This window comes from Furipterus horrens, unplaced genomic scaffold (assembly GCF_987537825.1).
Source record: "Furipterus horrens unplaced genomic scaffold, mFurHor1.1.pri manual_scaffold_5, whole genome shotgun sequence".
NCBI lineage: Eukaryota > Metazoa > Chordata > Mammalia > Chiroptera > Furipteridae > Furipterus > Furipterus horrens.
Genome location: NW_028327175.1, coordinates 176,351,941 through 176,365,964, shown reverse-complemented (window position 1 = coordinate 176,365,964; position 14,024 = coordinate 176,351,941). Strand labels below are relative to the sequence as shown.

At 37.6% G+C, this 14,024-nt stretch overlaps 1 protein-coding gene across 7 annotated transcripts in view; it reads right to left on the bottom strand.

The window, feature by feature from the left end:
• SHLD2 (shieldin complex subunit 2) overlaps positions 1-14,024 on the bottom strand; it is a 206,886-nt gene that overhangs the window by 56,289 nt on the left and 136,573 nt on the right. For all 7 annotated transcript variants that reach the window (XM_090278342.1, XM_090278341.1, XM_090278345.1 and 4 more), the window contains 2 exons: positions 8,091-8,285; positions 7,802-7,936 (listed from right to left, as the gene is read on the bottom strand). In XM_090278342.1, the coding sequence (XP_090134468.1) occupies positions 7,802-7,936; positions 8,091-8,285 (330 nt within the window). The remainder of the gene's footprint in view (positions 1-7,801; positions 7,937-8,090; positions 8,286-14,024) is intronic.

Below are 14,024 nucleotides of genomic sequence, written 5' to 3'. Positions count from 1 at the left end.
ATAGAAGTCTTATAATCAGGGATTTAAAGAAGAAGCCACACCACCCTGGCCAGGTGGCTCAGTTGGTTGGAGCATCATCCCATTCACTAAAAAAATAAAAATAAAAATAAGGTTGTGGATTCAATCCCCAGCCAGGGCACATACCTAGGTTGTGGGTTCAATTCCCAGTTGGGGCACTTGTGGAAGGCAGCCAATTGATGTTTCTTTCTCACATCGATGTTTCTCTCTTTCCCTCTCTAAAATCAATAAACATTCTCAGGTGAGGATTTAGAAAAATAAAAAGCCACACTAAGCCTGGTAAGAAGGGTAGAGACACAAAACAGGCTGGTCCTACACCCATGTGTGGCAAATAAAAATTGTGAGGGATATCTCATCTGCAGAGGTCCCCCCTGAATAACAAGGGGTCCCAGCCCCAACACCAAGCTCTCCAGCTCAGGGTTCCAGTACCTGGAAGAGAGGCCCCAGAGACAGTGCACCTAGTGGACAGCTTTAGACCATGTTGAAGCATCAGCCAACCACCTCCACAGCTAGACACTAAAGAGGTGGATTCAGTGGGAACCAGAGCCCTGCTGAAGTAAGCCCTGCTCTGTGGAGTGGGCCCCTGTGCAACTGATCCTCCATGGTGGTCATAGCCAGTACTCACAGCTGATCAGCCTGAGGGTAAATCCCTCCCACTGATGTGTTGATAGCAATCAAAGCTCAACTACAACAGGAGGATGTATCCAGTCCACACGAGGGTGGGGCTGCACTTGGAATGCCCAGCTTGGGTGATTGGGGAGGCTGTGCCATTGGACCTTACAGGACACCTACTACATTAGGTCACTCTACCAGGCCCAGGAGACATAGCAGCTCTATGTAATACATAGGAACGAACAGAGGGAGGCTGCCAAAATGAGAAGACAAAGAAAGAACAGGAAAAAAAAAATGGAGAAAAGAAATCTATTAGATGTAGAGTTCAAAACACTGGTTATAAGGATGCTCATTGAACTTAGGGGAAGAGCAGTTGAACTCAGAACTTCAACAGGATAAAAAAAGAACATGAAAACCATAAAAAAGGACCAGTCAGAAATGAAAGATACACTAACAGAAATGAAGAATAATTTACAGGGAATCAAGAGTAGAACAGATGAAGCCTCTGGGACAGCTTCAAGCATACCAGCATTTGCATCATGGGGGTGCTGGGGGAGAAGAGAGAGCAAGAAACTGAAAACCTATTTGAAAAAATAATGATAGGGAACTTCCCTAACCTGGTGAAGGAAATAGACATACATGTCCAGGAAGTGCAGAGTCCCAAACAATATGAACCCAAAGAGGCCCAAACCAAGACACATCATAAATAAATTTAATATTCTTTATTAATTTTTTTAGGAGAGGAAGGGAGAGAGAGAGAACCATAGATTTGTTGTTCCATGTATTTATGCATTCATTGGTTGCTTCTTGTATATGCCCTTGTGACAAGATAGTAAAAAGCTAGGAAAATTCCTGGGCAAGTGTAACAAGGAAACTAAGACAAGATAATTAAACAAGGCTAAAGAGTTTGAGCAAATTATAGATAGCTGGTGAATCAAAAGACCTTATCTCCCCTAACCAAAGACCCTTGAGAGCAAAGCGTTTATAACTCTCCTCCCTCATAAAAAAATACATAGCTTAAATCACCCTGGTCTGGCAAACAGAGACTGGAGACCTAATTAATGCCATTTGTGCCAGCTAAACCCAAGGACAAATGAAGTAAGAGGAACAAATAACAAAAACCCCATTAAAAGACAGACAGACCCAAGATAAAAGTAAACCAAGATAGCAGACCAAAGAATATTCCCAAACTGCGCCCGCCCCCCGCCCCCACTTCGTGCATACATTTTGACCTACCAACATATTAAAAGTGCACCTGGAAAGCTGATGAATATTCTACTGAAACCTATCCCTAAGATTTTCACCTGCAGAAGAAAGATAAAAATCCCTCAGGACAAAGACAGGGTGTGTTCATTCTAGAGCTTGCCCACGTCCCTTCCTGGGGATGAACTTTTTACTTCTTCTTGAACTCCAAGGGTCCCCATGAGACTTGCAGCCAGGGGAGCAGCAGGCAAAGGCAGCTTGACCCTGGCTTATCCCCTGATCCTGTCTCTAAGGCTCCATTTTTCTCTGACTTCCCAGTGAGCTAAAAGCAGCCCTGCCTTGGCTTACTTCTTTCCTGTAACATCTTTAGGGAGCCAAAGCAGAGCACTGCCTACGCTCTCTCCTGTTACTTCTTTTACCCTAAGCCCTTCCTTTGTTTCACTACCCCCAGCTTTAATAAAGGTACTCTCAAATTCAGCTGGACTCATGTAATCTTTCCTATACAAAGTCAAAAACCCATACACTAAAGGCTGGCCTGGGGCAGATGTGCTCCAAGCTGGTCCCTGTTCAGTAACACCCTGAAGAGGGATCAAACTTGCAACCTTGGTGTACTGGGATGATGCTCTAACCAACTGAGCTACCCAGACAGGCCCAACACATCATAATTAAAATGCCAAAGGTTAACGATAAAGAGAGAATCTTCAAAGCAGCAAGAGAAAAGCAGAGTTACCTATAAAGGAGTTTCCATAAGATTATCAGCTGATTTCTCAACAGAAACTTTACAGACTGGAAGGGACTGGCAAGAAATATTCAAAGTGATGAAAAGCAAAGACCTATGATCAAGATTACTGTACCCAGCAAAGCTATTATTTAAAACTGAAGGACAGATAAAGAGATTTCCAGACAAACAAAAGCTAAAGGAGTTCAACACCACCAAACCAGTATTATATGAAATGTTAAAGGATCTTCTTTAAGAAGAAGGGAAAAAAGATCAAAAGTAGAAATAAAATGGCAATAAATATATATCTATCAAAAATTGAATCTAAAAAACAAAATAAATTAACAAGCAGAACAGAAACAGACTCATAGATACAGAGAACATTTTGATAGCTGCCAAATGGGAGAGGAGTTGGGAGGAATGGGTGAAAAAGGTGTAGGGATTAAGAGGTACAAATTGGTTGCTCCAGGATAGTCATGGGAATGTAAAGTACAGCATATGGAATATTCTAATAACTATGTATCATGCCAGATGGGTGCAAGATTTATTGGGATGACCACTTAGTAAATTATTTAATGTCTAATCACTGGGGTCTAACATGAAACTAATACAATATTGTATGTGAACTGTAATTGAAGAATAAAAAATTATTAAAATTTTTAAAAAGGTGTGAGTGGATTTCAAACCTCCATGTATACTGAACTATGATTTTGCATTAAGTATAAACACAGATATTAGGATTATTTGCATTTACTCTGTGATTAGTTATCTCATGAGTACTATATTGTTATTTTTTAAATGTTAGACTTTTATTAAATTATTTCAGGAGGATATTGCATTGGAATGGCATTTAGTTCTGAACAGCTTATTTTATGGGTACTAATTATTCTTAAAAAGCATAATTTAGGTTCCTAGTCCACCCTCATTAAGACCCAAACTGTAACCAGTGCTTACTACATATGAGCCATACCAAAAGTGAACTTGAAATTTCTTTTTTTTAAAGTATATTTTATGTTGTTACAATACTCCCAATTTTTTTCCTTTGCTCCCTTCCACCCAGTACCCTATTCCCTCCAGCTATCTCACCCCTCTTAGTTCATGTCCATGGGTCATGCATGTAAATTTTTTGGCTTTACCCTTTCCTACATTATTCGTAACTTCCCCTGACTATTTTGTGCCAACCGATTATGCTTCTTAATCCCTGCACAATTTCCCCATTTCTCCCCCTTTGCCATCCTAGCTGATAACCCTCCAAATGATCCCCATACCTATTATTCTGTTCCTATACTGGTTTGCTTAGTTGGATTTTGTTTTTCTTTTTTACATTCAGTTGTTGATAGTTGTGAGTTTGTTGTCATTTTAATGTTCATAGTTTTGATCTTTTTCTTAAATAAGTCCCTTTAACATTTCATATAATAATGGCTTGGTGATGATGAACTTCTTTAGCTTTACATTGTCTGGGAAGCACTTTATCTGCCCTTCCATTCTAAATGATATCTTTGCTGGATAGAATAATCTTGGTTGTAGGTCCTTGCTTTTCATTACATTGAATACTTCTTGCCAGTCCCTCCTTGCCTGCAGTTTCTTTTGAGAAATCAGCTGATAGTCTTTTTTTTTTTTTTTTGGGGTTTTCAATTACAGTTATCCCATTTTTCCCCCATTGCTCCTGCCCACTCAGCCTACCCCTTCTCCTGCAATCACATCCCTCCCCGTTGTCCATTTCCATGAGTCATTTATACACGTTCCTCGACTAGACCCTTTCCATAGGCACCCCTTTGTAGGTATATCTCTGCTTTTCTCTTGCTGCTTTTAAAATTCTCTGTCTTTAACTTTTGGCATTTTAATTATGATGTGTCTTGATGTGCTCCTCTTTGGGTCTAGCTTGTTTGGGACTCTCTGTAGTTCCTGGACTTGTATGTCTATTTCCTTAGCCAAATTTGGGAAGTTTTCCTTCATTATTTTTTCACATAAGCTTTCAATTTTTTGCTCTTTCTCTTCTCCTTCTGGCACCGCTATGATTCGAATGTTGGCATGTTTAAAGTTATCCCAGAGATTTTTAAGCTCTCCTCATTTTTTTCAATTTTTGTTTCTTCATTCTGTACTGGTTGACTGTTTATTTTTTCTGTATGTTCCAAATCATTTATTTGAACCCCTATTTCCTTCCCTTCACTACTGGTTTTGTGTGGATTTTCCTTTGTTTCATTTAGCATAGCCTTCACTTCTTCCCTTATGCGTTTACCATACTTAAGCATATCTGTCAAGTTTGTGAGCATCTTTATCAACAGTGTTCTGAACTCTACATCTGTTAGGTTGGCTATCTCCTCATCTGTTAGGTTCCCTATCTCCTCATCACTTAATTCTCCCACTGGAACCTTGATCCCTCTTTAGGGCCATACTCTGTCCCCTCATCTTGACAAGGTCCTGTGTCTGTTTGCCTCTGTGTCTTAGGTAGAGCTGTTGCACCTGTTACATTATAAGGGGCAGAGCCATGGGTATTCATCAGTGCAGGGCGACCCATTTTACCACGTCTTTGTGCTGTGGGGGGGAGGGGTCTGAGAGGGAACAATGTCACTTGCTCAGCACTCGCCCCTTTTCCAGGCACTTCTCCCACTTCCGTATGGGACTGGTGCATCTCTAGCTGTTGCTCTGGCCATGGTTCCCAGAGTGGATGGGTCTGCTGACATTCTAGGACCATGGGGGCCCTTTAAACAAGTGGACTCTACTGAGAGAACAGCAGTTTCTTCCTCTACCCCAACCCACACTGGTTTGCATGGTTAGAAGCGATGAGGCTTTATTTTCCCTGGTGCTGGAAGCGTGAGCTGTGTGGTTTGGTCTGGTGCTGGGAGTGCTCCCCAGGTGTCCCTCCCTACTTTTTAAAGCATGTGATGGTGCTTTCCACCGGCCTGCCACTCCTGCCCACTGCTAGCGTTGCTGCTACCACCACACCGCATCCTCTTTTCCCCGGCTATGCCCCTCCTACCTGTCTGGATGAGTATTTCTTCTTTATATCTTTGTTTTTTGGACTTCCATGCAACTCGATTTTCTAGAACTTCTAGTTATCTCTAGTTTTGAGGTAGTTGTGTCCCTTCTTAGTTGTGGAGGGATACACAGCGTGTCTGTCTAGACCATCTTGGCCGGAAGTACCCAACTTGAAATTTCTTATTATTCTTCCCCAAAACATCAACTCTACTATCTCCAGTATTCAATAATGATTGAATCTATAATGATTCAATATAATTCTTTCTGATTATATCACCTAAATGTGAGTTTTTTTAAAAAGATTTTTTCTATTTATTTTCAGAGAGAGGGGAAGGGAGGGATAAAGAGAGAGAGAGAAACATTGATGTATGAGAGAAACATCAGTTGGTTGCCTTTCCCATCACCCAGTTAGGGACCTGGCCTGCGACCCAGGCATATGCCCTGACTGGGAATCAAACCAGCAACATTCTGGTTCACAGGCCTGCCAGCCAGGACTAAATGTGAGTTTTTTAATTCTTGGGAACAAGTAAAACCAAAGAAAGGTTAATTGAGGATGTTTCAAGAAACAATAAATAAATAGAATGCTAACAATTTCTGAAAGTAGAAATCACTTACTTAGGTGACCATTTGAAATTGGTATCCCATTCTTAAAAGAATAATCTTAAGGTACTGAGGTGGATATTAAAACTTTAAAATGACAGTTACTAATAAAGTATGACAAATGAATAAACAAAAAATAACTACATCTTAATTCCTGGATTCATAAATTTTCAATATTAAATTAAATACCATAGAGTTATCTTGAGACAATTATAACTTCTCTCTTATTAGCCAAATAGCTATTCATTTAAAAAAAATATTCATATTAAGTATGGAGCAATCAGCTTTGCTATAGCTTATTAGAACTGGAATAATACCTTTGACCTACATTTTGATCAACATGCACTAGACTCATGCCCTGGCTATGGAAATGGTGGTCAATAATGACGGTTACTCTATCATTGACACATTTGTCAGATTTCTCAACCAAACAAATATTTGTCACTGTTTAATCCTAACATAAAAGTAAAAAATCAGACATCTCAAATCCTAGTCATGGGCTATTAATGATTAAGAGAGACAATGTGACAGATTCTATCTTTAGGTAACTATTTTGCAGGTAGAAGTTCGAGAAGAGACATTAACTCTTTCAGGTAAAATAGGATGGATCACACACAATCTCTGAATTAATTTAGCAGGGTAAAATAACTCATAAGTGACTAAATATAATATCTTTGTTACAACTAAAGAATGTCATAATATCAAAAGGAAAATATACTGTTTTATTGAAAAACCAATTCCATTTAATTCAATACATCATAAATCATTAACTTATGCTTTAAAGAAAAATGTAATCATGGGTCATATTTTAAACATAAACAATATACGTATGGCTAATAGTCTATATATTTAAAATAACTGGAATAAAAACCTGGAACACAATAATTTATTAAACAGTAACACTGTAACTTGAAAGAGTTAATGCAACTACTGTAATATCTGCCTTATAACCAGAAAGCAGTTTATTTATCAGAGTACTTTGGCTGAATAAAAACTGTAGAATCTTTTCCAGAATTAAATTTTTAAAGAACCTTATCTGAAGGAGATAAAATCTTCACTGAAATGGTAAAGTAGCAAACCTGAGGATAAATGGAAGCTTTTCCTTTACCACCATTAATTATAGAGGACCTTTTATCTTATTTATTGATTGATTTTGAGAGTTTATTCATTAAAGCTGGGGATAGTGAAACAATGAAGGGCCAAGGGCAGAAGAAGCAACAAGGTAGAGACTAAGTGGTGCTTTGCTTTGGCTCTCCAGAAACGTTATGGAAAGAAATGAGCCATGATGGGCTGCTGTTAACTCACTGAAAAGTCAGAGAAAAGGGGCCCTTGAAGGCAGGTTCAGGAGGAGCTCGCATGCCTGTTGCTACCCTCGTTACAAGTCCCATGGGGTTCCTTAGAGTTTATTGAGAAAAGTAAAGATGAACACCTGAAAAGACAGGCGTGGGCATGCTCAAGAGAGAGCCCACTATAGAGGACTTTTTAGATTACTTATTTGCTTACAGGAGGTATAAAATTATAGTGGGAGAAATCTGCTATTATAATAGAAAAGTATTTAATCATGCTCTCTTATATTTCAAATCTAATCTCTTAAGTCTCTTCATCTTAGGCTCATAAGCATTAATCATTTACCTAACTATAAATAGATTAAATGCTTTTTGTCTTATTTACCTTTTTTCCTTTGAAGTTGAGGATACCAGGCTGCTCCATGACCCCATAATACAAGCACATAATGCTGACCTTGTGCTTGTTCCACCATTACCATAATTTTCCTTTGCTTCTGCCCTCTATAACTATATAATGCCTCTGGAAAAGAAAAAGAAATATTCTAGTTACTCTATCGCATGTGATATCATATTTTAATGTCTAAAGCTGAAGATATAATGATAAATTATATGCTAAGATCTTGTATCTCGATTATTTTATAATCTAAAATTAAGGAAGTGCCCCAAATGATTACCTGTCAGTATAGTGATATCAACAACTCTTAGTACTGCATGGACTAACACATCAGGCTGAAGCTGCTCCAATTCTACAAATTCTATACTGTTCATTTTCTGAGGTCGCCTCTGAGGAAGATCTCTGAGATAGCAATGTTTCGAAGATATATATGCCAGTAAGTCTTGAAGTATAACATCACTGACTATACCAGAATCTAAAAGAAAAAGAACACACATATACCATAGATAGTAAAATTACACTTTCTTGACAACACAGTATTTCCTTAGAACTGTATTTTATGTTGTAAAGTGTATTAAATATAAAAGATGATTTCATTTCTGCAAAACGCATATTCTTGACTCAGTTTAGATAAAAAATAAGCTTGATATTTTTAAGCAATAGTAAAGGAATTATTTATTATCTCCAAAAAACCTGCCCTGTTCCCTAACTTCTCTATTTTTTTATTAATAATTTTTTCACCAATTAACCTAGGCCAACATTTCAGTTATTTTTTGACTCCTCCATTACCCTGTCATATCTAATGATTCCCTAATCCCTGATTTAATCTCATCTTCCTCAACTATTCCAACCACTGCCATTCTTCCTCAAGACTTAGTGCCCTGGCTTGTATTGCTCAGTGGATTGTGTGCTGGCCTGCAAACCAAAGAAAGGTAGTCGGTTCGATTCCCAGTCAGGACATGTGCTTGGGTTTCAGGCCAGGTCCCCAGTTGGGGGTGTGTGAAAGGCAACCGATCAATGTATGCCTTGCACACTGATGTTTCTCTCCCTGACTCTCTCCCTCCCTTCCCCCTCTCTCTAAAAGTAAATAAATAAAGTCCTAGAAAAAAAGGTTTAGCATGTTACATCTGAAATACTCTAAGTCACTTAACTGACTTTCCCTGAACATGGGAAAATTATTCTTTTCCAGTTCTAAGCCTGTTCTCACCATTTTCACTGGCTGCAATGCTGTCATCCTTCTCACTACCTATCCAAACACTGTATAGAATAACAACCACTATAGGCTCCAGGGATGGATTTCTCCTTTTATCTCTAACTCTCACTTGGCATTTGAGTATGTGCTACATTGTAATATTTCTCTTGGTTTTTAAACCAGTTATTTAATCGATCAGTCATTATTCAACTTAGATGTTTTTCCCTTTCTGGCCTCAAAGATTTCCTAGTTTTTTATTGAGATATACTTTAAAAAATTTTTTTGATTTATTTATCGTTTTTCTATTACAGTTGCCCTACTTTTCCCCCCATTGCTCCCCCCACACACAGCCCACCCCTTCTCCCACAGTCAATCCCCACCTCGTTGTACATGTTCATGGGTTATTTTTACTAGTTCCTTTACTTAAGATATACTTTAATACAATAAAATGCACACATTTTAAATATATAGGTTGATGAATTTTGCATATTAAATTTTAATTTCTCCTTAATGATTGTTAACCAAATAACATCTTAGCAAAAAACCCTTACATACTTTTTAGAAAGCAGAGATTATTAACCAATTTCAGTAGGAAAAAACAAATGATTCCTCTTTCTTTCTGTCAGTAACATTCTCATCCTAATGTATTTCTTATGCCACACTAAAGCCTCATTAATCACACACTCATCAGTAGATCATCCACTATGTGACAAGCATTATACCAGCTGCTAGGGATATAAAAGTATATCATATAATGATCCAAACACTGAAGGGATTATCAGTCTAGTTAATAACAAGTAGTGGGACTGAAGTATAAAAGACATTTGTAAACATCACTAAGAACACACAAAAAAGAATTTCCCAGGGAAGTTGGAAGAGGCTTTGTTGAGGGAATATTTGACCTAGGTTTTGGAAAAATATCTGGTTTTCTAGGTAGTAATTGAGGGTGGGAATATATTTCCAGGCAAAGAGAAGGGGTTTACAATCCTTTAGGTGCCACAGATACAAAGTCTGATAAAGTAAATGGACCCATTATCAGTATTTTTACAATAGCTTTATTAAGCTATAATTAACATACATGAAATTCAGCCTTTTAAAGTGTACAATTCAGTGTTTTTTTAGTATTTCACAAAGTTGTGCAATTATTACCATTATCTAATTTTAAATATTTTTATTACAGAATATTTTAAATGCACAAAATGAAGTAGGATTATAAAACCAATTATATGGACATATAATAATCAAAATACTTTAAAACTGTGAGATAATATATGTGTTTCATTAATACATTAAATAACAAGATGCAGCAGACTATGTAACACTACTATAATTTCAAAGTATGCCAAAGTGTCATGGGCATAGATGATAGTCAAGTTATCTTCAACAACTGTAATAGGATATGAAAATCTATGTGCTTTTCACTGGTGACCAAGTCACAAGATCTCCTAATATTACTGTAGATTGTTGCCTTATTCACAATGGAAGGAAATACTAATTTTCAGTTAGCAATTAGGGAAAATGAAGATATAGTGTCTTCCCTTCCAACTTTGTGGACCCTTTAATGTAAAGGAATCAATTTTCACAGAAGAGAAAGTAGGCAGAACCTTTAGGAGCTTAGTGACCATCCATAAGGATTTGATGAGCATTGGGAACCAGGCAACCCTGCAGGAAGAGGGAAAGGGTAATAGATTTGTGAAATAGTTCAGAGGTAGAACCCAAGAAACAATTAGAGGTAAAGGTAAAGAAAAGATTAAAGATGATTAAGATTTCCAGCACAGTTCAGTGGGTGGATAAAAACAAATGTTTTAACATTTTAAAATCTTGATACATGACATCTATTTTAATTAAGATTACTCACTTCCTAAATGAATTATATAAACAATGGTGATATCACTAATAAAGATAATGAGCATAAGAGAAAAGAACACAGATAATATGAAAGGTGAATGAGAAAAAGAGAGGTAGAGTGCAGATAAGGAGATCAAATATATTACAGCAAAACCAAACTCCAAATACCTCCCTCCACAGCTCTAATTTTGTTTACCAGATCTCCTAGTTCCTCTTTCACAGTATGTCCAGCACATCTAGAATCAGAAAAGCTGCGTTCAAATTCTGACTTTGTGAATAATGAGTCCTCTGAACTTGTACATAATTTCTCTGGGTTTATTCTTTGTTACAATATGGAATATTTAAAGGGGAAAAATCCCTTATCCCTGCTTCATAGAAATTTATACAGAAGCTTCTGATTATTTAGATTCTAAATAAAATAGTGTAGTTCAAAAAATATATAACATCTCACTATAATGAGAAAAGTATAATATATTGATCAGAATTAAGGATGCCCTCAAGATTTGTTACTACTTATTTAAAAAAAAAACCAACCAAATTGATTTATACTATCAGAAGAAAAACAACTGCAATATTCTCAAAGTATCAAATGATAACTATTTTCCTAAATCAAACAAAAAAGACCTTAGAATATAACTTAATTAGCTACTAACCTGTGAAAAAAAGGCTATCTAAATTTCTATGTGAGTATAAAACCAAGTCTTTAAAGTAACCTCTCATGGTTATATGATTACAATTAGTTCAAAGTTCTACAAAGTTTCACTGTCCACAATATACCTTAAGCTCCAGGTGTTCCACTGGATATTCTGCATTAGATTAGGTCCTAAGATTTTTATGAATTTATTGAACTAGATCAGTCTTACTAGAATCTAGATCAGCCTTAAAACCAGAGCAATCTATAGCATCTGTCTCCCAAATCCCTTGCAAAATACTTGCATACCATGTTATTTTCATTATTTCAAAACATTCTTTATTCTTCTATCTATTAACATCTATAAAACATCATGAATTTTACTAAAAGCCATTTAGCTGCTGGGAAATATGCTTTCCAAGATTTGGCAAATTCAAATATTTATAATAAAAGATTAAACTTAAATCTTTAAGGAAAATCCCCAAATCAAAAACTGACTGACTTCAGGGACTTCTGGCTAAAATGGAGGCGTATGTGGACATGCTTCACCTTTTTCCACAACCATGAGAAGGATTACATCTACCTCAACACAAAAAACAACCAGAACTACCAGAAAATTGAACTGCATGGAAATCCAACAAAGATATAAAGAAGTAATACTCAACCAGGTGGGCAGGAGGGGCGGAGATAGGGAACCGGGGTGGAAAGGACGCAGTGTGGTGGCGAAGGTGGCTGTGGTGGCAAGGCAGTGGCTGCAACCAGCAGAAAAAGCAGTCACACGTTGTAAAAGCCAGGAGGGACACCTGGTGAGTGATCCTAGGCCCAGGCCAGACTGCAGCTATGGTTCCACTGCTGGGAAAATAAAGCCTCATTGTTTCTGGCTGTGAAAACCAGTGGGGTTTGGGGCAATGGTAGAAACTTCCCATCTCTCAGGACAGACCATTTAGAGGGCCCCCACAGTCCTAGAATGTCTGCAAACCCACCCATTAGGGGAACCATCAAGAGAGCAACTGCTAGATGGGTGCCAGTAACATGTGGGAAGTGGGCGAAGTAGTTGGAAAAGGGGCAAGTGCCGAGCAATTAGCATTGTTCCCTCTCTGACCCCGCCCCCACATACAGTACCACTAGGTGGTGACAGGTTGCTAAGCACTGATGAATGCCTACAGCTCTGCTCCCTACAATGTAACAGGTGCAACAGCTCTACCTAATAGAGGCAAACACAGGAGGCTGTCAAGCTAAGGAAACAGAGAAGGATGGCCCAAAACAGAACGATCAAGGCTCCAGACAGAGAACTAAGCAAGGAGGAGATAGCCAACCTAATGGGTGCAGAGTTCAAAACACTGGTGATAATGATGCTCACAGAAATGACTGAGTATGGCAAATGTATAAGGGAAGAAGTGAAGGCTATACTAAATGAAATGAAGAAAAATACACATGAAACCAATGGTAAAGGGAAGAAAGCCGGGGTTCAAATTAATTATTTGGAAGATAAAGAAGAAATAAACAGTCAACCAGTACAGAATGAAGAAACAAGAATTGGAAAAGCAAAACAAAACAAACAAACAAACAAACAAAAAACAGGTTTAGGAATCTCTGGGACAACTTTAAACGTACCAACATCCAAATCCATAGGGATGCCAGAAGGAAAAGAGGAAGAGCATGAAATTGAAAACATATTTGAAAAACAATGATGAAAAACATCCCTAATTTGATAAATGAAATAAGATATACAAGTCCAGGAAGCACAGAGAGTCCCAACAAGCTAGACTCAAAGAGGACCGTATCAAGGCACATCATAATTCAAATGCTAAAATATTAAAACAAAGAGAGAATTTTAAAAGCATCAAGAACAAAGAAGAGAATTACCTTCAAAGAAGTTCCCATAAGACTATCAGCTGATTTCTCATAAGAAATTTTTCAGGCAAGAAGGGGCTGGCAAGAAGTATTCAATGACCTACAACCAAAATTACTCTATCTAGCAAAGCTATCATTTAGAATGAAAGGACAGATAAAGTGCTTCCCAGACAAGGTAAAGCTAAAGGAGTTCATCATCTCCAAGCCATTATTATATGAAATGTTAAAGGGACACATTTAAGAAAAAGATCAAAACTATGAACATTAAAATGACAACAAACTCACAACTGTCAACAAATGAATCAACAAAAACAAACTATGCAAACAGCTAGAAAAGGAATAGAACCATAGATATTGAGATCATATGGAGGGTTGTCGGTGGGGAAGGGGAAGGGGGAGAATGGGGAAAAAGGTACAGGACTCCAGAAGCATAACTGGTAGGTATAAAATAGACAGGGGGACATTAAGAATAGTAAAGTAAATGGAGAAGCCAAAGAACTTATAATCAGGACCCATGGACATGAACCAAGGGAAGGGGGCATTGCAGTAGGGAAGGGAGATACTGGGAAGAGGGAGTACAAGGGGAAAAAAAATTGGGACAACTGTAATAGCATAATCAATAAAATATACTTAAAAATTGATGGACTTCAACTGGCCAAAAAGATACCATTTTTAATTACTGTTACATT